Consider the following 22,977-nt stretch of genomic DNA (forward strand, 5'->3'; position numbering starts at 1 on the left):
CTCAGAATCAGAAATTTCTGGCTAAAGGGAGCAAAATACACTATTGTTTGCTTATGTTCAGCCTGATGCAAACAGGTATTACAGGCAAAAGGTCTTTTTTCCAAAAAAGAATTCAACTAGATGTTTTGAAATATCAAATGGAAGTCAACGTGACTCAGAAAACCAAAGTTTACCTTTCCAGGTCTTGCATTTATAACAAGAATCACCACTCTGGATTTATATAATCCCTTTCATCCAAGGATTTGAAAGCCGCATAAAAACTAAAACTCACAACTAGATGATTATCCCAATTCTACCAGTGGAGAAACTCGGCACAGGAACTTGTTTATTCAAGGCCTAAATCCCATTTTTAAAAGTGAGTTATGCCCACAGGACCCTACATCTCATTAAAAGTCAGTAGGACTTGGGCTCCTCAATACCTAACAGCCAGCTCCTCAAAGATATTTAGGTACCTGACTCCCCACTGAGTTCAACTGGGAATTAGACACCTAAATACCTTTGATTGAGGATCTGGGCCTAAGTCACTTTTGGAAATAGGATTTAGGCTCCTAAATTCACTTAGGTACTTTTAGAAACTTTAACCTGGATCTCCTGCCCTAACAATTTCCATGGGATCTTCATGTTCCCATATCACCTTAATACCATCAGAGCTCTCTCTGGTAACAGCATTTCAGATGCCTATAGAGGGAGATCTCTGAGCAGAGGCAGCTATATACAGCTTCCACACTTTATACCAATGTCTGCTTCTCCTCCCCCAGCATTTTGCCATGGCAAAATATCAAGACAACAGCTGCAGGTTTTGGAAAGGCCCCATCCACTCCGTAAGCTAGCAGCCTGACACTTCAGTAGAAACCCAGACATTGAATAGAACCCACCAATTGAAGTGTATTTTAAAAATATAGAAAAAGGAGGGCATTTATCAGATTGAATATACTGTGTGAATGATGGCTTAGCAAAGTCTTGGGAAATTTGAGAGGATTCTCTGTCCATAAACTTGACTTTTACTTTTCAGATACTTTTCAGACACTTAAATAGCACCTTTCATCTGAGGCTCTCAAAGCACGGCTGCTACTCTGAAACCTTTCCAAAGATGGGTATTCAGATCTGCATTTTTACAGATGGGGAAACTGAGGCACAACACGGTTATGCCAACATCTTGAAAAACAGCCTTTGATTTGGGAGGGGGCTCTATTTCTGGTTCCCTAGCCTGAGACCTTTGGGGCCTGATTTTTAAACAGGCTGAGTACCCACAGCTCCCATTGACTTTCAGTTTGTATATGAGGTTGTCAGTGCCTCTGAAAACTACGATCCGAGGCCTTTCAATCTGGGTTCCCAAAATCTGAGAAACACAAAATCAGAGGCCAGTTTTGAAAACATGGGCAAGGTTACAGAGCAAGAGGAGCTCAGATCCCCTAGCTCCCCATCCAGTGCTGGACTAGGACCTGTCAGCTTTTTGGAAAATTATCTCTCAAAATTGCAATAAGAATGAAAAAAGAAAAGGAGTACTAGTGGCATCTTAGAGACTAACAAATTTATTGAGCATAAGCTTTCGTGAGCTACAGCTCATTTCATCAGCTGCATTCAGTGGAAAATACAGTGGGGAGATGAAGTGAGCTGTAGCTCACGAAAGCTTATGCTCAATAAATTTGTTAGTCTCTAAGGTGCCACAAGTCCTCCTGTTCTTTTTGCGAATACAGACTAACACGGCTGCTACTCTGAAACCTGTCAATAAGAATGAAGAGTCAAGTACAATTCTTGATCATCTGAGAAGCATTGCCAGGACCTGAATTTTCTCTCCTTCCCTGAGGAGGAGAGGATACATGCAATGAGTCATTTTGAGAGGCTGAAATACAGAACTGACTGTAGAATACTGACATCTGCTGGCCAATGCTGGGGGCATTTCACCCACCTGCTGGTGAAACATTTCTGTGATTCCATCAGAAAATAAACAGAACCAGACAGGCACAAGCACTAAAAATGGCATCTCGCTCACACTGCCACATCAGGGCTCCTGACAGATTCACATCATGCAGGCTGGTGCCACTTGCTCTATTGTGGTCGAAGTGATATCTTAACATGTGAAGATTAAGCAGGCTTTTCAAACAGGCTTTTAAATGTATGAGACAGTCCTTCATTTTGCTAGCCCCTTCTTTTACTTTTTGCATGCCACCAATTTATTCTGTCAGGTTTTAATCTGATACATTGTTTCACATTCATGATTACAAACGCAAAGTATATGGCCAAGAGCTTGGCTGCTTCTCTTCCATGGTGACCCTTTTCTAAGGAGATTATTTTCTTAAATACTTGTATTCACTGTGCTCCAGCCCCAAATTCATCAAGGGAAATATATTGGTGTTCTAAGCATCAAATCTGGAGATTCCAAGGATCCACAGCCACCAAATCCTGGCCCTTTATCCTTCCAAAGTAGAGAAACGGAGTCCAGTACAATTTACCAAGGATTTTTTTTTAATTAAAAAAAATACATCCTGCTTGCTGTGCTTAGACATTACAGATTCTATGGCTCCTCTGGAAGAACAGGGGATGTTTCCCAATGGCCCTCACCAATATTTCTTTTCCCTCCTTTTGTTCTTGTGTGCTGGGTTGTTGCCATGTCCCGTCCCCCCACCAAGAAGTGCCGCATTGCTACATTCCAATGGCTTGTGAAGAACTTTAGACTCCCTTGGATTAAACGTAGTATATAAATACCAATTCATTAGAAACATAATTAAATTCTTGATGATGTGCAATAGCTCTACCATTTGTACTCATATGTAAGATGAGAAATGGATGCTAAAATAGGTCTCCCAGTCAGCTTAATGGGTGCTTTTTAGGCTAACAAGTCATTTGTGGTAACTTAATTGCCTCACTAACTGATGAAAAGAAAAACCACATGGGGTTTGGAAAGTCCTGAGCTGCTGCATAGGAGGTAATGGGGATCAGAGGAGACATGAGCCAACTGCCACGTTCAGGAAAGCTTTGGGGAGGCTGGAGAAAAGGCTAGGACAGTTGGAGATAGCAACAAGGTCCAGGGAAGTTTTTTCTGGCCTTTTAGCTGAATACCCAATGGAGTTAGTTTTAACATCACTAAGTGGGGGGAGGGGGGTCATCTACCATGTAGGTAAAATAATCTGGGAGCATATATGGTACATAGGGAGTGAACAGCAACTATTTTTTAAAAACATGGCATGAAGGACGTAGGTGGCAAGGCTAAAGGGGAATCAATATCTAGGGAATTGCATCAGGATTTTCAGGCTCTGCCCTTTGTCAATGAAGAACAGGAAATAGAACATAATTGCAGCAGGTGTCTGCCTCACACTGTGGGCTACAATCAGACTGGGTGTAAGCAAATGCAACTTCAAACTTCAGCAGAATTTCAGTCAGAAAGGGAACCAGATCCTCTACCAGTGTAAACTGGTGTAGAACCATTAATCCTTGAGGGGGCCATTTAGGGATATGGGGAAAATTGGGGATTTGTCCTGCTTTGAGCAGGGGGTTGGACTAGATGACCTCCTGAGGTCCCTTCCAATCCTGATATTCTATGATTCTATGACCTGAGCCAATTTACACCAGCTGAGTTGGCCCATTGTGTACAGGAAGTAATATATCCCGTAATACCCACCTAGCCTGACTGCTGAATTATGGGAGGTAAGTTGCCACATCAATTACATTGTGCTCTGGGGTTGGCTGTAACTCTAATGAAATGAAGGAGATCAAGAGAAAGAGAGAGGTGGGGCAAGAGGGGAAAAGTTCTAGGTACAAATGAAATCATACGACTGCAGACATACACCATACAACTCTCTCTAAAACTACTTATCAGGAAAAAAATACATTAATACCTCTGTCACATTTAATGGCCAAATTTTCACCCACTGAAACAAAAGGAAAAGCTTCTGTTGACTTCAGTGCTTGCAGGATTGATTCCTAAACCCCTTAAGCAGGGGTTTTCCTATAGGTCTGTGCAGTGCCAGATCCGCCTTTGCCACATCCGCCGCCTTTGCCACTATTTTAGTTAAACACTAAAACAGTGATCATAAAATGCTCTCAGTGATGAGCGTCCACTGACTGCAGCAGGGATGAATGCAGGTCAAGCTCTGAACCAGATCACACCCCTTCATAGGCTGTGGGGGATTAAGGCAAAATGCACAGATCCTTGAGATCCAAGCCCCTGTTTGGATAAGCCCCAGCTCAGGAGCAAAGCCAGAACTTCAGGCAACAATACAGATCACAGCCAGTTGTATCCAGGCACCTACTGCAGCCTGCAGTGTCTAGCCAGAGGGTAAGACCAAGGATTCAGGAAAGGGTGTTTAGGCTGACTCCTTTCAGTTCTGGGAACATGGAAGGGATTCTGAGTACAAGCTGGGACAGGAAGTGCGGGTAATATAAGAGCGACTGCCTTTATATTGTTTGTTTAAAGACGCCTAAACGGCATGAAGGGAACATGCTCAGAGACCCTGTATGTTTGTTTTACTTTGTTTGGAACCTGTACATGAATCTGAAATCTTGAGGGGGTTGCTTATTGCTTAACTTGGGCTCCCAGCTGGGTCCAGCTGTGCAGAATAAGACAATGGGATTTTTAAAACCTTCCTTGGAAAGCAGTTGGGATCTGAAATAAAAACAGAGGCTAAGCCCCCAGTCCGAAATGCTTGGTGGATAACTAATAGTATGGCAGTTAAACAGATAACACCCTTCATAAGCATGGATTCTCCTTGTGCAGAGGGTCAGTGTACAAGTCAGTTATCTGCAGCAGCTTGGTCTCAGGCAATAGGCAAGGCTGATATGAAACTCCCTCATAAAATAGAATGGTTGAGAAGCACAAATAAATACCTTGAGACAGCTGATAACTGCTCCAGAGTGGTACAGGGCTTAACAAAATAGTGATTCGTGTGAGAGACAGGGATGCGTAGCACCAATTCACAGCCGGGGAAAAACAATTTGTGCTGAAAAATTGGTGCTACCAGCCTCACCCATGAAAGAGCAGGAGGTTGTGTTTCGGAAACGCTGGCAATGAAGGTAGAGCTGAACGATCCCATTGCAGTGCTGAAAGACAGCACACAGCTGCGTGGCCCAGCACATTGATTTTTAAAGCTCCGCTGTGTGGTATTCAGAACATTTCCCTTATTTGGTGTTAAGACAACAGGAATATCTATATCCAAATGTCTGATTTGCACAGCAGACCTTTTCCTCCTGAACAGGTTTGAGTGGAGACTTCTTTAACTCAGATCTGGAATAAAGAGAATAATTCTTCCTGGGGCTCTTCCCACAGTTGCTGTGCACCTGAATCACATTTTAAGAAATATTTTTATTTTCATAGATCCCAAGGCCAGAAGGGACCATGATGATAGTCTGGTCTGATCTCCTGTCTAACTCAGGCCAGAGAACTTCCCCAAAATAATTCCTAGAGCAAAGCTTTTAGAAAAACCATCCAGTCTTGATTTAAAAATGGTCAGGAATAGAGAGTCCACCACATACCCTGGTAAATTGTTCCAATGGTTAATTACTCTCACTTAAAAAATGTGTGCCTTATTTCCTGTCTGAATTTGTCTATCTTCAACTTCCAGCCATTGGATCATGTTAGACCTTTCTTTGCTACACTGAAGAGCCCATTGTTAAATATTTGTTTCCTTTATAGCTACTTACAGACTAATCAAATCACCACTTAATCTTCTCTTTAGCTTAACAAAGAGAATGAGCTCCTTGAGTTTATCACTACAGGGCATGTTTTCTAATCCTTTAATCATTCTCATGGCTCTTCTCTGAACCCTCTCCAATTTATCAACATCTTTCTTGAACTGTGGACACCAGAACTGGACACAGCATTCCAGCAGCGGTTGCACCAATGCCAAATACAGAGGTAAAATAAACTCTCTATTCCATCTCGAGATTCCCATGTTTAATTATCAGGTTCGCATTTGTCCTTTTGGCCACATCATCACACTGGGAGCTCGTGTTCAGCTGATTATTCACCAAACCCCCAAATCTTTTTCAGAGGCCCTGTTTCTCAGGATAGTCTCCCTCATCTTATAAGTATGGCCTGCATTCTTTGTTCCTAGACGTAGACATTTACACTAAGTCATATTAAAACACCATTTGTGTGCTCCCAGCTTACCAAGCAACCCAGATTGCTCTGAATCAGTGACCTGTCCTCTTGATTATTTACCACTTTTCTTCTATGGCATTAATAAAATGTTAAGTAGCCTAGGGCCAGGAAGGGATCCCAGCAGGACCCCACTAGGAACACCCCTTCAATGATGATTCCCCATTTACAGTTACATTTTGAGACCTATCAACCAGCTTTTAATCCATTTAATGTATCTCATGTTAATTTTGTATCTTTCTAGTTTTTTTTTTTTAATCAAAAAGTCATGCAGTACCAAGTCAAAAGCCTTACAGAAGTGCAAGTATATTACATAGATCCCCTTTAGGGACAGATCCTGTTTAGGCCATGGGAGCCTTTCACTGATTTCACTGGGAGTTGGATTGGGCCCATGTCATCGGTTTGACCGTCGTAGGAATGGAAGCATTATATTTATCTACAGAGCAGGTACAGCCCAGGCAGTGGCAATGCAAGCTTTCCTCACACCACCCTGCCAATGTGCATCAACCCTGACAGAGGGACCACCTCTAAGAGCGACAGAGGAGTTTAGTCCTTGCCCTCTACCATGGCTGCAAGAGAAGACTGAGGATTAGTGTCTATTGGGATGGTGTGTTTTGAGAGGAGGCTGCTGAGCCACTAGGAAAGAGACCACTGAGTAGAGTTAGGCCAACACTGAATGCTTTTGAAAATCCCCTCCTTCCATACCAGAGACGACCAAGTGGGACATCTTGTCCTGCATCCTGTCTGACAGTAGCCAGAACACAGCTGCTCCAGAGGTGCAAGAAACTCTGCAGGAGGCAGCTCTGGGATAACCTGACCCATAGAAAGTTTCCTCCTAACACCCAAAATAGCTGGAGGTTGGCTTATGGTCTGAAGAAGGAGGGGTTAGATTCCTTCCAATCTTTTGGTAGTAACACTTTTCTAGTCTGGGTTCACACTGGTCGTGGAGGAAGGAAAGTCTTGTTACCAGCCCCCAGAGCCATCCAGTTCCCTCCAAAATGAGGCTTCATAAAAAGCATTTCCCTAACAGTTCCTACAGGAATGGAACAGGCCACCGGAGACCAAAATGGAGGGATGACATGGCAAATGGAGCAGGACCTCTGATTTTTTACAGTGCACATGCACAGAGCAAGGTTCTCCAGAAAGATGCTTTGCTTGCCTGGCGTGAGGCTGTGATGTTTGCGAGGGACTGAAGCATGAACTGCCCTGCTAACGACAGCAGGTACCAACAACAAAGGAGAAGGAGGAAAAGCCTGATAATCGGGAGGAAAAGAAAAAGGCCAAGAGATAAACCTTCCTACAAAGGCAGCAGGAGAGAATATTAATGGTTAACCTTCCCCCATTGTGGGTTACAAGGAAAAATGACATTTTAAAGGGAAGAGAAGTTTACCTTGTAAAGCTAATTGGTCATTCATTGTGTCAAATTATTGTTGTTATTCTATATCTGTAAGATAAAGGGAAAGCATGCAAATCATCCTCAAAGTGCAGGCATAACCCCCCCCCCCTTACCTCCCACCTCCCTGCCTGCAGCCTCATCCGCTAAAAGAGGGGATGCTAAACACAGCCCTTTGAACAACTGGAGGGTAATTGATCCTCTGACGTTGAGAAGCCCACAGAACTCTTAAGGGTGCACAGGTATAAAAAGAGAAGGTGCACCTCTTGCAGCAGGACGACTACCACGGTAGTTGGGGACATCTGAACAAGTCTTGGTCCCAGTCCACTGGGACCCTGCACAGGTAAAGAACTAAGGAGGAAGGAACCCAGTCCAGTTCGTTGAAGCAACAAAAGCTATCAAGAGAGCGAGAGAGAAAGAAGCTGTATTTTTAACAGGGAAAGGAAATCACGTAGAGAGCTGGAAAGATCCCATTTCCTCAGGGAACGGTAAGTTTGATCCTTTGCATGTGTGTTTTAACAAGATACTTGCTATTTGGAAACTGGGGACAATTCAATTACACTAAAGCACAATCAGATTTGGCATTTATCAGCAGCCTCAGTACTAATCTCAAAGGGCTTTGTAGCTTAAGTTATAGACTGAAACAATTATTAGTAACTGAAGTGTCTGATACATGTAAATCTACAAAGTAATGTTATAGAACAGCTTTGCAAAACAGTTTGGAAATTTATGAGCCCAGGCACAGAACCTGCTTCCTGCTCTTACAACATTCATGAAAGCCACCACAAAACCAATAATTTACTCATCCATTAATAACTATTTAGTCGAGCCAACCAAAGGGATGAATAGAAATTTGAAAGACTTACGGGCAACACAAATCCAATTACAGGATAGCAGAGGAAGCAATTGGAAATATCTTTGTACTTTTAATTGCAAGATAGTACGGTATAAAAGTCAACCTTATCAGACTGCAGGAGTGATTAAGGTTTCATTGCATCCCCACAGCAGTATTTTCAGGACTGATTAGACATGTATCCCAGACACAGTAAGGAACAGAAGGAGTGATCGAGCTAATCGATCCATCAGTATTTTCACAAACACTGCAACATTGAAATTTCATGAGGGGGTGTTGGGAGGGTGTTGTGCTTTATCTTTTACAATAACATTAAATGCTTTTCATCTTAAAATTTATTAATTCCCCTGCCCCCCACTGCTAGAATGGAAAGCAGAGAAGTGAAATTAACCCTCCAGGGCTGTCAACTTGGCCATGTTCAGAGTGTGAAACTTAAACATTCTTCTGTTCACCCTCTGAAATAATGCCCACACTTGTGAAGGCGAGCAGGACTTCAGGTTCAGTATCCTTTGTGTATGGGGTGGGAAAAAGATCAAAGGGGAGAGGACCAAGGGGACAGAAATGAAGGGATGAGAGAGAGCGAGAAAGAATGGAAGAGTGGAGAGGGGAAAGAGAAGATAAGGAAGGTAAAAACAGATGAGGAGAGAAAAAGGAAAATCAAAAAAGCGTCTTTAAGAAACTAATAGGGTCAGAGAGGTGCGGAATAAAGATTTCAAAAGGGATAAAAATAGTCTGGAGGAACACCTGGCACTGAAAAAAAGAGGAGCTGGGTATAGAGTGAAAGTGGGGATAATCATGTGTGGCGGGGTGTCTTACCCTAGGAATACAAACGGGAAGGAAGGGGAAAGCAAAGGGCTATATTCTCCCCTGGTTGCACTTGTGCAACCCCATTGCCATGCTCTCACAGTGGTTTGGCTGTTCATAATATAAAGAACATTGATTGACACTGTCCCAGACTTGGGTGCTAACGCTCCTTTTGGAGTGTATAGATCACCCTCATTTTCTTTATCAGAAGTGGATGGATATAATTTAGGATTCATGTTGGGGTATCAGGGAGGGGGGCATGCTTCCTCCAGAAAACAGCAGTGTAAACCTAAAACCAAAAGCCTTATAATTCTGTCCCACAGGAGTAAGTCCCTGATTCGGTTCTCTGGCATTCTGAGAGTCTTCATGGGGCTGACATGATGGTTTCTAAGAGGCAAGAATTCTTTGGAAGGTGGATTCAGTCCCCTCTTTTGCCAACAGTCAGTTCTGTTCTAAAGTTAGGTCAAGCTGCTTCACTTCCAAAAGAACAACAGATGGAAACAGTGCTGAAGGCTGACCCAGCCTGCAGGTTTGAAGTGTAAGCAGCTGTAAACTGGGAAACCAGAAAGCAGGCTGAGGAACTGTTTACAGTAATTAATAGTGCCATCCTGCTCCCTGGGAATCTGATTCTGCTCTCACTGAAGTCAGTGGGGGCTTAAGTTTGGGGCAAGGACTGTCTTTGTGTTCTGTGTTTACACAGCACCTGCCACAATGTGTTCTGGTTCATAACTTGGACTCAGACACTACAATAATAAACAAACATCAATAGCAGAGAGATCAGATCCTATGCCCAGAATACCTTCCTACTCATTTTTCCCCAAACAACTTTCCTCTCCTCAGTCAAATAGCTCCTTAAAACACAATTCGTCCATGAGGATCTTCACCCCTTTGTGTCTATCAAAAGCACAAATACACCCAACGCTGCTGTGTGTCATCACCGTGTTCTCAGATTTCAATTTTGAGCACCTGGGCCCAGGGATCATGTCTGTGCAGTGCCACATGCACTTATGGCACTCCATCAATGATCAACAGTAGAAACAACGCCCTGTCCTTAGGGATAGACAAACCTGCCTGTGCTGGTCAGATATGCAGCCCAGCCTTGCAGACCTGGATCACGTTCACACAACTCTCCACTGAATCTTCGAGGTTCACTCTCCTTCGCCCACACGGTCCTTGGTATTATTTTGCATTTCCATTTCATCTCTCATCCCTTATCATTTTCATGTGCAGTTAGATTCCTTCTCCTTCACTGTCAGCCTCCTGCTGCCGGTTTGATCCTTTCAGGCACTGGAAGAGAGGAAGGATGCCTTTGTGCCTATGGCACAGGGACAGGAGATCTGGGGTCTATCCCTGAATTTGTAAGCAGGTGATAAACAAGCCATTTAGGGCTTGACAGAGGCATGTAGGTGCTGCAGCCTGTTGTGGGCAGCACAGAGGAGTATAGCCCGGTTGGAGCTCTGCAGGAAGGTCTGACGGACCTAGCACAGTATGTCCCAGAGGGCAGGAGGAACTCTGCTGCTGCTCCACCCATGGAAAGGGCACAGCATCCTCTCCTCCTGCAGATGCCAGTGCAGAGACAGGAATAGCCCCATTCCTCAAATCCTCCTGCTCCCCACTGGTCATTGTGTCTCTTTCTACATACAGCTCTGCACCTTCCTTCATTCCTCTGCTTGGAACAACTTCCCCCTCCCCGTGTGCCATGCACCCTCCTTGTTCTTCTTCAGATCCCTTTTCACTCACAGCAGCTCCTTACCTGTATTTTCTTGCTGACAATCACTCCAGGCTCTCTTGTGTCTTGGACGAATACCCTCCATATGAGATCTGTCCCAGTGAGCCTGAAAGCTTCTGAAGTCAGGACTGTGGCTTCTTATGCACTTTGCCGGCTGTTGTCTAGGCTCACAGCTCTAGAAATAAATATGTATTTGTATTTTTACTAAACTACAATAAAATAGCAACCATCTGGTATTCCGGAGCCCTGGGCAACAGATTAAACACACGCACAAGTGCATAAAAAGACCTGTCAGTTACTTCTGATCAAATAAAATAACCCAGCAACATTGTAACTAAACTAATCAACTTCCCCCACAGAATTCCCACCAATGCCACACCCAGCTCTACCCAACCTGTGATTGACACCTAATTAGTTTTGTTTTTGTTTTCTTCAAAAAAAGTAAGCATTTTTCCATTTTGGAATATTTTTGACAACAAATTTCCATCCAAATGATAACATTTTGCAAACATTTTCATTTTGATCACAAAGGTGCTTTTCACCGGAAAAAAGATTTGATGGAAATTTTTCTACCAGCTCTAATTTCCACAAATAAAAGCACAGAGTTCAGTTCACTTTGGTCCATGGACTTGGATTATTCCTCTTCCCAAGTATCCAGACAGCTGCTAAACAATCATGAAAGTGTTCACCTATCCTGAAACATTCATAAGAACGGCCATACTGGGTCAGACCAAAGGTCCATCCAGCCCAGTATCCTGTCTGCCGACAGTGGCCAATGCCAGGTGCCCCAGAGGGAATGAACAGAACAGGTAATCATCAAGTGATCCGTCCGCTGTCACCCATTCCCAGCTTCTGGCAAACAGAGGCTAGGGACACCATCCCTGCCCATACTGCCTTTGGTGAGAGACCTTGTCAAAGGCTTTCTAAAAATCTAAATACACTATATCCACCAGATCCCCTTGTCCACATGGAATGTTATCGCTCCAGAAATATGTTACTTGTTTTCTCGTGTCAGGTGTTGCAGTCATCCATTACGGGAGGAGAACCAGATACTATGCAACTAAGATGACCAACTGCACAACACAAGTAGTGTGTCGGCAGATGCTAGGCTTATGCGCTAGAACCCAGGACACCTTCCTAATTCTGCCTGTGACCTTGGGTGAATCACTCTACTTACCAGGGCCTCTTTTACCCCCTCCGACCCTTTGTCCATCTTGTCTATTTAGCCTGTAAGCTCTTTGGGGCAGGGACTGTCTCTCACTGTGTTTATACAGCACTTGATGCAAAGGAGCGCCAATCTCAGTTGAGGCCCCTAGGTGCTCCTGTAATCCAAACAGCTCCTCAGAGGGTGAAAGTTAGTTGTGCAAACTATCAGGCAAATATTTACAAAGAGCAAATCCATTCAGAGGAAAATCAGGATTGGGTTCACTAGCCCGAAAAAAGAGCTCAGCTCCTAACAAAGTAGTTCAAGCAGTTCTAATTAGGACAATCCCACACTCCCTGCTTCCGGTCTCTGACTCGTCTGGGTAAAACATGCTCCAGAGGAGGCTGGTGAGAGCGGAAGGGCCTGGCGAGAGGGAAGTATGTTCTGATCCCAGCTCACAGGCAGGGGTTTATGGATTCCAGGCCGGCATTTGTATCACCCGCACCATTCCTGGAAATGGGCTCTAGAGTCTGGCCATCAGTCACCAAAGGCAGGGAATCAACTTGCTGGGACAGCGTTCCAGGCAGAGACAGGCATTGGAAGAGGCTTCTTTGTTGAGACGGTGGCTGTTAATTGGGTATTTATATGATAAATACCATGCAATGCCAAGACACTGACATGCCGAGTCCGCTGTCTTGCAAGGTAAAGTATGTCGGGTATTATAAATATAGGCTGCACAGGGTGATTTCTCTCCCATTGATGCCGATGACACAGGGATGCAACGATTTGAGTCTGACTGAGAAAATGGAGATGTAGCTGAGAGCTCCCATGCACATTCAAGAAGCTTTCTCCCAACTCACTGGCAGTGGTGTGCTCAGAGCCCCCAAATGCTGTGTGCGAGGTCAGGAGACACTGGCTGTTACCATCACTGATTTGGATTTCTCTTGATTTCAGGTCACTCCAGAAGGGTGAAGGATGCTGCACAGGGCCATCTTCCTCCTGTTCCTCCATTTAGTCATGTGCTCCATCTCTTCTCCTCTCTATCCAGCTCTCAGGTAGGCTCAAGCCCCTTAACTTCCTGCCTGCCCAAAGATTTCCCCCCATCCCTCTGACTTCACTCCTATTCTCTGGCCTGGGCATTTTGTGGATTTTTGTACCAGGCTCATGACACTGCAGGCAGGATTTTCCAAGTCCCCCCTCCCCCCGCTCTGACAGCACATTCCATACTGTCCGGCAAAGCTCTCTGCTTTTTCAGTCTCCTCACCACCACAAGCTGTGGCAGTTCTTAATCCTGACTAGCAACATCCTCTGCTATTTCAGTCCAGGGCTCCAGGGCCCCCAGGCAACTCTGTCAGCTCACCTCACTCCTGACCTGCGGCGCCCAGTGCTATTTCTGTCCTGATCTCTGCCCCTTGCCTGTAGCCCTGTCAGCTCACCTCAGTCCTGACCCACACCTCCTCCTGCTGTTTCCATCTGGAGTGCCTCCCACACATGGCTCTGGCAGTTCAAGTCAGTCGTGACCTGCAGCCCCTCCTGCTATACCGGGGCTGAACGTCTTCTGTGCCAACCCTGCAGGTTGTGCCAAGTTGTCTTGTTTAAACATTACTTTATGCTTCAGTGAGAACAAGCTTTTCCTCCTCCGCATTCCTCTGGCTGGGACGAGAAAGCGGAGCCTGCAAAGTCTCCATGAGCAGCTGTTTACATGGCTATTATGGGACCCACAGCTTTCTGATTCATCTGGGTCCTTGGCTCACTGAAGACGCATGGCACAATGTAGAGTCCAGTATTCACACCCTGCCCACGCTTTGTTGATGGGCGTGCAGTCAGGAGGTGGTATAATGGACCATACTGGTTTGCTGTCATTGTTAACATACCTTGTGTCTGACAACATGAAGGTAAACATAAGGCTTTTGAGGAGAAAACTGGATGCAGTCAAAACAAGGGACAGCCAGGGTCAAACGCCCCAAACAGTTTTAAAGCTAAATATGTAAGTTCAGGGCTGGTGATAGCAGCCAGGGAAGTAGCCCTGGAGCCTAAGTCCTCTGTTTACTCACAGAACAAGTACACGAACCACAGCACAAACAGCTTACCCACTCACTGCCACAGCAACAGACCCCAGGTCGACCTAGAGTTCAGACTCCACTGAGATGGCCAACTGGGGAACCAATGGGGTAGCAATAGACACTTGCTTGTACGGTGCTCCGATACCACAGGGCTGGGTGCAGGATAAAAATCCATATAGAGCCAGTGGACAATGCCTAGAATCACAAGCTCCTACATATGAGCCAAACTGTCATCAGATAGTAATTGTTTTTTGTTGCTACCAAGCCATGCTGGATTTGAACTGGTGACCTAGAGTGGACTATCTCTATAGTTCATTAGCAGTTCCCCAAGTCATCAGGCAACATCTCTCTCTCACTCCTCTGACATTATTAAGGTTGCAAAGTCAAGCACTCAAAAGTTAGGGTTGCCAGTGTAGCTTTAACGTGGCCCCACTGTGCGTATTCATTAAGTGCTCACAAACTATTTTTTCCATGTTAGCTTCCTCCTATGGGCTTGCTGTCCAAGTCTCGATTGCTGTTCCCCCTACTCCCAACCTCTTCCACTCCTCTCACCCAGTCCCTTTGCCCAGCCAGTCCAAGTTCTCCCCCACACCAAACTTCTTGTCAGGGCCGTCTCTCCTACCCCTGTTGAGCCCCTACGCCGGTTCCTAGTCCCAGTCCAAAGCCAGTGCCAGACTTCATCCATCTAGTCTCAGTCCCTGCCCCCATGTCCTCCACTGGTTCCCAGTCTCAATCTCCTTGCCCAGCTAGTTCATTTGTCTCTCCTACTCTCTTGCCCCAATCTACTCCTTCCCCCAGTCTGGCTTTTGTCCCTTCTGCATTTGAATTGGACAGCTTCTTCCTCTGTGCTGGCTGGATGCCAGCAGGGGGATCACTGAAAACACATGAGAGATGGACTCCCTGCTCTCAGTCCCAGTGCCTGGCTGCACCCCAGCACCTGGGAGCAGCCATTACAGGAAAAGGAAAGTCCTTCTGAGCCCCGCATAGCCCTGGGCTGAAACAGGCTCCGCGCTCGCCAACACTTAAAATGCTACAGGGCACAGTTGCGCCATTGCAGCTGATCTGCTGCAGTGCTTCAGTGTAGACACTTCCTACAGCGATGGGAGGGATTCTCCCATTGGCGCAGGCAACTCTTCTCCCTGTGAGGTGGTAGCTGGGTGGATGGAAGAATTCTTCCATCGACCTAGCACTGCCTACACAGGGATTTAGCTCAGCTTAACTATCCACTCAGGAGTGTGGATTTTTCACACCTCTGACTGATGTAGTTAAACCAACCTAATTTTCTAGTGTAGACCAGGCCTCAGTCACTCTGTGGGGACGGCACATGGGCAGTCTGGTCATACACAGGAGCAGCGAGGGGCTGGAGCGTGCTTAGCGAGGACAATCTTTGGTGATTTTAGTTGCTCAAATCAAAGAGGTCTCTGATCATTTCCAAACCCCTGTTTTTCAAATGCTTATAACTTGGCCAACTTTGAGTGGATTTTTATGGGAAGGCAAAAGACACATCCCTGACACAAAGGCCACCCCCTTGCCAAATTTTGAGTCCCTGCTCCAAAGTACAGGGGTGCTAGGACACTTTAAAGGAAAGGTCTCACAAATTTTTTTACACAGGAAAACCACATTTTGCCCTAGCCTCTTCCTTGGAAATAGCTGAATTATTTTGGTTAAATTTTTCAAAACAATTCAGCCTGGCAAGGAAAATTTCAGCCTAAATGGTTGAAGTTTGGCAAAATTATAAAAAATTTAAAACAGGGTCTTATAATGGGCGGTGTTGAGCAACCATAACAATATAGATGGCACAGCCAGACTTTCCTTTAATTAAAAAGTTGTAAGTAAGGTTAACTGTCTTTGCTTCTTCTGTATTATTGTCCACTTGCATTGAAGTGAGAGGTATAGGAGCTTTGGTATTATATGGATTGAAGGGATGTACTAAGGCCTCCCTGTAATTCATTTAAGTATCTCTCTGCCACCTGTTGAAATTATCTTATTTTTGTAAGTTCACAAATCAGTATATCTATGAAACTGAGTGCAGTTGGACTCCGGAGCAAACATTCACATTTTCCCCATGGAAAATGCTTTAGGCTTTGCTTTCAAAAACTGGCACAGGGAGAACCCAATTGGCTATGTTTTGCCTGGGTATGTTGGCATTTTGGAGAGGGGGAACTGTCTGCTGCTTTGTGCCTGGGACTTCTATGTTTCTAATCTCGAAAGGTGCCTAGCATATTGGTATAAGTAGCATCTGGGCAGCTTCCAGATCTGGAGGACAGTAATAGAAAGACAACCTGTGCCATCTCCCTGAGACAGGGAAGGGAAGAAAAGAGAGAATACAAGCCGTACCGAGGTGAACCCAGCAAGTGCTACTTAAGGACTGCTGGTGGTTGGCCCAGTGGAGAAGGCTATGGTGATGGGGGTGGGGGAGATGGTGAGGATTGCAGTTTGGCTGTGCTCAGTGCGGCTGGCTCATTCTTACAGGTACAATCCACTGCCCATCTCTAGCAAGGCAGTGAGCTTTCAGCTACAGGATGGCAGTCCTGTGCAGAGCAACAATCTCTCTGTGGAGGAGCAGCAGCAAGAGGAGGAGGGTTTTCTAGCCAACCCCGCTGAAAAGAGGTAGGTGCCTCATTCTACAATCCCAACACACAAAGGGAGCCTCAGTTAACTTCTTCCTACACTGCAGCCCATGAGGGAAACAGCAAGAGGATTTGAGGGCACTTGAGGGTATTTTGCAGAAATTACCAGTGAGGATTGGGTTCTAGGTCTGATAGAAGTTTTTCCAGCCAAACTGTTTTTTGATGGAAAATTGGGTTTTTGATTAAAGTAAGTTTTTTGCAAAAATTGTCTGCTTTCTGTAGGAGATATTAAAAACCCAAACATTTGAAAATTGAAAAGCTTTCACCTGAAAATGGAAAAGTTTCATAGATTCACAGATATTAAGGTCAGAAGGGACCATTATGATCATCTAGTCTGACCTCCTGCACAATGCAGGCCACAGAATCTCACCCACCCACTCCTGCAATAAACCTCTCACCTATGTCTGAGCTATTGAAATCCTCAAATCATGGTTTAAAGACTTCAAGGTGCAGAGAATCCTCCAGCAAGTGACCCATGCTATAGCAGAAGGCAAAAAAACCCCAGGGCCCCTTCCAATATCCCCTGGAGGAAAATTCCTTCCCGACCCCAAATATGGAGATCAGCTGAACTTTGAGCATGTGAGCAAGATTCACCAGCCAGATACCCAGGAAAGAATTCTCTGTAGTAACTCAGATCCCACCCTATCTAACATCCCATCACTGGCAATTAGGCCTATTTACCATGAATAGTTAAAGATCAATTAATTGCCAAAATCATGTTATTCCATTCAATTTGGAAAGGCAGCTAAGGTGCCTCCTGGGAGTTGTAGTAGGGCTGCCTCTTGGTCTCACTCTCTACTGGACAACATACATCTCCCATGATGCACTGTGGTGACTCAGCAAGAAAGGAGATCATGGTGCATTATGGGAGATTTAGCTCAGCCACCAAGACCTGCCCACAGAAAAGAAAGGGGGCATAACGCACCTAAAAGACAACTCCCACAAGACACTGCAGCACCATTTCCATAGAAATGTCCAGTCACCTCTTTTTTTTTTTTTTTGGCAGGGAGGGGGCGGTTTTGGCCAAGGTTTTTCAGGTTTTAATATTTTGCCAAAAAGTCTAACCATTTTCCAGCCACCTTCATTGATTTCTCTAGTGGTTTAAACACACAGGAATCAAACTGAAAACGGCCATGCTCTGTGGCTCCCTGGACTGTGGCAACTTAGGTCAGGAACAGAATAATTTTAAGTCCAATTGAGGGAAGGGTAGGTAGGAAGCGTGTAATCATGCACACAGAAATTTGATCAAGATGCTTGGAATTATCACCCCAACTCTTGCCAGAAGTCCTACAGCATTTTTACTGAGCTGATGTGAGCAACAGCACAGTTGCACATTCCTGCTGATAGACATCACCAGCGGCACAGAGCTTGCTCCCAGCACACTGCCTCACTGGTCCAGCACTAATGCAGGCAGATCTGAAAGTGCCGGTATCTTCCTTAAAAGGTCTCCCCCGCCTGGTGCTGACTCGACAAAACCTTGCTGTAGTGGATGAAGTCTGTGCTCATAGCCAGACAATGTGTAGTCAGCGGGCTGTGTTTTCTCTCCACTCTTTTAAGGCTGTCTCCCTACACCTGAGTCAGTCACCTGGGGAAGGGGTTAACTCTTCCAACCTTTCCAAAGAGACAGTTATTGACCGATAGCAAAATGAGGCAAGATCAATACTCCTTTCCTGCCCTATTTCATGCAAGCAGCAATTCTGCAGAGCTCCAGGCATCTCTGGGAATTGTAGCAGCATCTGTTCACCTCCAAAACATTCACAAATTTATCCTCACAGCACCCCCATCAGGCACGGAAGTATAGTTAGTCCTGTTTAAGCAAGTGGGGGAACTGAGGCAGACAAGAGCCATGGGGTTGGGTTGGTGGATTCATCCCTGTCCTGGTGCAGAGCCAGGATGTGGGGACTGAGGGGGAGGCTTGCACCTCCCCTCTCCTGAGACTTCCGGGACCCAGATCCCAGTGAACATTAGAGCACCTCTGAGGGCTTCTCTGAAACTCATGTCCCAGCTGCATTCACTCCTAACGGTCCCATGGCATTGCTGGGGAATAGCCAGGGCATAAGAACATCCTAGCCACCCCCCACTTCCCCAGCCCAGCCTCCTCCCTGCCCCCCCCCCCAAACTTTTAGGCCCTTTACAACATTTTTTATTTAAATGTGAAGCCACTTTTCCCCAGCAGTTCCTGATTGGTTGGTAGATTTTTCCTGCTGTTTCCATGTCAGGACTTTTTAAAAAACAATTGCTTTACTGCTGGAGAAAAAAAAAAGTCAGATACTGGGATTCTGGGATGGTTGTTTGGCCCTTAATCAACTCCCCTCTCAGCACTATCAGATGTGAATTTTTTTTGGTATTTTTGAAGTTGATTTCTTACCAAAAGGGTGGATTATCCAGGGTGTTTTATGCATCCAGCATCTGTCTCTCATCTTTAGGATGCAGCGCCATGCTGATGCCATATTCACTGACCACTACCGAAAGGTCCTGGGGCAGATCTCTGCCCGGAAGATCTTACAAACCATTATAGGCAAACGGCTGGGGTAAGACCACTTTTCCTGTTTGTCTATTGTTACCGAGTTAGGACTTTGCGTGTCACACCAGGTAATTTCTTCCATGCACATGGCTCAAGTAGAAATCTTTCCATCCAGTCTGATGGAATCATCATCTCTCCTAGTCACATTAATTTCTCACTGTTTCACCAGTACAAGAACAAGCCTCTTCCCCTTTGGTCTAAGAGAGCCCTGCATCCCCATATTTTGTAATGATCCCCACAATCACAGTTTTCTTTGGGCATTGTATTTAATCCTTTCCTTCCCAACCTATTAGCTTCAGGGTTATTCTTAACCTCCACCGCCTTAGGAACCAGCTAGAACCTTTGTGTGAAACATTAACTGCTATTGCTCACTGAAAGAAAGAAACTTGGCTTCACCCTGCCCCAAAGCAGGGAGGTGTGGGAAATCAAAATCCACATTGCTGCTCCCCCAGCTTTGACCACATACACTAGTGTTGCTAAACAAGACAGGAGACCCTTGTCAACTGCAGCTCATCATTGGTCTCCCACTCGACCAACCCCATTCCTACTCAAGAGACTGAGCAATGAGCTCAGTTATTTCATCTTAGCAATGGATGGGCAAATGATTTGCAAATCAGAAGTAAGATGCTGCAACAACCTGATCCATCAGGCAATAGCTAAGCCATCCCTGCAAGTGCAGCAGGTTCCCCATCCTTCCAGCAAGAGATGGAGAAACTGTTTGTAAAAAACCTGTCTGCAGAGAGCCATTCTAGCAGCCCATTCTTGTTCTTTGCATAACCGAAGCAGCGAACGCAGCCCAGGAGAAGGGGAGCATGAATTTTTGACCAGACGTCAGTCTGAGAGCATCTTGATGGACAGCCGCTACCACCAGCAGATGGTATTAAGGAATTTCTTGGGAGCCATATTGCATAATCAAAGGTAGGTAGAAAGCTTTACCTTGAAATGTAGGGCCCTATAATCCTAACCCCATTTCAGTCAACAGGAGTTTTGCTGTACACTTCAATGGGAGTGGGAATAGGTCCTTATTCCTATCTGACTTATGCGGGTGAAAAGATGGCAGTAGGTAATATTCCTCCAGTATATTCCTGGTCAGAATAAAGCTTCTACTGTGCATCAAAGCCTGCATCTTTCTTTCCAATAAGCATAGCACAGCTGCATTGGGGGAAACTTGGATGGAGCCTCCCCTCTACAGCATGGCTGATACTAGTCCTGTACCTCATCAACTTGTCTCTTCTCCCAACTCTATTTTCTGAGAGCAATCACAATAGTGAGTTGCTTTCCACACAGAATTATGTCAGAACCTACCCAGCTCTCTCCTCTTATTCAGGCCTCAGGATGTCAACAGTGAGCATGTAGAGGACTTTACCAACACCCTGGCCAAGCTCATGAAACTGTAAATCTCTCTCCTTTCTCCCCACTGTGCTCTGGTGAGTACCAATCCCTAGCTGCTGAGCTCTGTGCAACATCCTGCTTTTGCAGTGCTCTGTAGTGGAAAAAGAAAGGCTTAAGACAAGCGTTACTGTGCAGATAGATGATTAAGCTTCCATCTCACCACGGACAGTGCCCACTGAAGGCAATGAGTGGTGAGTTCTTGTGTACGAAAAACATGGATTTAGAGCCTAACTTTAGTTTGAAAATGATGGCCATGAAGACCGGTACTGTTTAGAAGAACTGTTTCAAAATCAACTGCTTCCATGAATGGAGGGCTACAGCAAACTTGGGCACCCTCCTTACCCACCTCGCTTCCCTTCAATTCTTTCGCCTGATTTACTTACGTCTGACTCTTGCAGCCAAGTGATGACAGCTCTGGCGAGCCTGTGGTTGACGTCTCACACATTTGTTATGTCTTTACTCACAAACAGCTGCCTCATAATTTTCTTTTTTTCCCTTCCGCACAGGAGTCATTCAGAGATCATGGACCCGGCTGTAGAGTAAACAACCCACAGCAGCAAAGAGAAGATCCTGGACATGAACAGCTGTAATTCATGCATATTCTTCTTGGAACCTAGAGACTTTTCCTAAAGGAATAAGATTGTTTTAAAAGTTACTATGCCCAGGTTAATTTTAATCAGTCCTTAAATTAATTTCTCCCTACTTCCCTTCAGGTGTACTTGACCAAACAGATCTCTCACTGTTATCTGCTACTGGTCTGTACCCTGGATAGGGCTACTCAATCCTGTGCACACCTCGCCCAGGGTAGAGATTTGATTATCTACAATCGCAACATAAAATTTTTGAATCAAATGCTATCGAAAAATCTGCTGAGTTACCACTCTGTCTGAAAGTTTGTTCACTCAATAAACATGCAGGCTACTAAAAACTACTTTCTGGTATCCACATAGATTTAGTCTATACATTGATTTGACTCTTCCCCCTTATGGATACACGTCCAATGGAGATCAGACCAAGCATTACATGACTGCACACTAATGAACAATTTATTTTTTCTTAAGAAAACATACACATACACAATGTACTGGAAACAGCACTGGCCTCAAACATGGCTATTTTGTCCTGTCCAGAACTCTTGCAGCAGGGTTGAACTTACCAGCAAGTCCAGCCTGGGGTTGGTTTGGTATAAATGAGACTCCTGTGCATCATCAGAGGGGAATTTCAGATTGTACTGGTCAATATATTTTAACTTTCATGATGGAGCATTATTAATTCTACTCCTAACTCCATTGCAACATTATTTCCCACATTTAGGGTGATGTCTGTAATACTCCTCACTGCCCTTTAGAAGGGGAAATATTTTAGTATGTTCCCAGTGCCACAAAACCCCTCTCTACAGTGTCCGAGAGGCAGAACAAGAACATTATTCTGCTTCCTACTCTGGCATCATGACACTCCTACTACTACTGAAGTTATGCCTTCAGATGATATGTAAATAATTCCGGGTGGGTTTCGCTTTTCCATCATCACAGCAGAAATAAAAGTTGTTCTGAATAAACCTGTCCAACAGCAAGTCAAGATTTCTCCTTGTCTCTTGAGATGTGCCTGTTTCTTGGTCATGAGCTACATTTTCTGTCCAATGCCCATTAAGGACCCAGTGTTTGCCAACTGGTTTTGCAGGGGCTAATTCTAACAGCTGTGCTAGACTATTAAAAGAGCACATGGTGGTATCTGCACTTGCCAACTCTAGGCACAGGTATAATTTTGTACATACGAGTGGAGATGAGGTCTTTGTAGAGGTCTCATTATATTAGACCTTTACCAAGGTCAAATTTGGGTTGGAGAATCTTTTCTCTGCTTTTCTTCATGGCCCTCTGCTCAGCACAGTTCATGAGGTGACATATGAAAATGGGGTCTAGCCTACATGCCTGAAAGCGAATGTTTATATCACACATCGTGGACACAAAGAGCTAAATATCTGAAACTGGCTTCAACTCGGCCTCTAGTTTTGTGGGAACAATTTTTCCCTTCCAACTAATAGCAGCCACATTCCACTGTGGGCATTAATGGCAGACAGCTAAATTATCACCCACATGTGCAATCAAGGAGGTAGGAAGCTAAAGCCTATCAATCATCTGTTCCCAGTTATGGATGTAACTGATGGTGGATGCAAGTTTACATTTCCCATCTATAAATGTAGACGAGGACCACCCTGATCCTTGGTGTAGTTCCATGTAAGTCAGTTGAGGTACTACGGAGTGTTTCCTTGAGCCATCCTGCCCTCTGGTAGCTGAGTGTCTCCTGGACCCTTGGTCCTACGGCTGCAGCAATAGGCGACAGCTGCAAGAAGG

The 22,977-nt window shown here is 45.0% G+C and overlaps 1 protein-coding gene across 3 annotated transcripts; it reads left to right on the forward strand.

The window, feature by feature from the left end:
• The first annotated feature begins 7,777 nt into the window (after window positions 1–7,777).
• GHRH (growth hormone releasing hormone) lies at window positions 7,778–22,125 on the forward strand. 3 transcript variants are annotated; one of them, XM_084646412.1, is made up of 7 exons: window positions 7,778–7,975; window positions 12,972–13,072; window positions 16,553–16,690; window positions 19,137–19,241; window positions 20,018–20,152; window positions 20,562–20,661; window positions 21,133–22,125. In XM_084646412.1, the coding sequence occupies exons 2-6, from the start codon at window positions 12,993–12,995 to the stop codon at window positions 20,629–20,631; spliced, it is 528 nt and encodes a 175-aa protein (XP_084502538.1). In that variant the 5' UTR covers window positions 7,778–7,975; window positions 12,972–12,992; the 3' UTR covers window positions 20,632–20,661; window positions 21,133–22,125. The 3 variants fall into 3 exon arrangements, with proteins under 3 accessions (XP_084502538.1, XP_084502539.1, XP_084502540.1); XM_084646413.1 differs by having other exon boundaries at window positions 20,021–20,152; XM_084646414.1 differs by lacking the exon at window positions 20,562–20,661.
• Window positions 22,126–22,977: the final 852 nt, after the last annotated feature.

Source organism: Lepidochelys olivacea (genome assembly GCF_965140295.1).
Source record: "Lepidochelys olivacea isolate rLepOli2 genome assembly, chromosome: 13".
Taxonomy (NCBI): domain Eukaryota; kingdom Metazoa; phylum Chordata; order Testudines; family Cheloniidae; genus Lepidochelys; species Lepidochelys olivacea.

What these genes read in the sequence shown, in the direction of transcription:
- GHRH (XM_084646412.1), top strand. Translation starts at nt 12,993, where the DNA reads ATGCTGCACAGGGCCATCTTCCTCCTGTTCCTCCATTTAGTCATGTGC. An exon ending in CCTCTCTATCCAGCTCTCAG is followed by an intron (nt 13,073 to 16,552) that starts GTAGGCTCAAGC and finishes TCATTCTTACAG; the next exon opens with GTACAATCCACTGCCCATCT. An exon ending in GCCATATTGCATAATCAAAG is followed by an intron (nt 20,153 to 20,561) that starts GTAGGTAGAAAG and finishes CCTCTTATTCAG; the next exon opens with GCCTCAGGATGTCAACAGTG.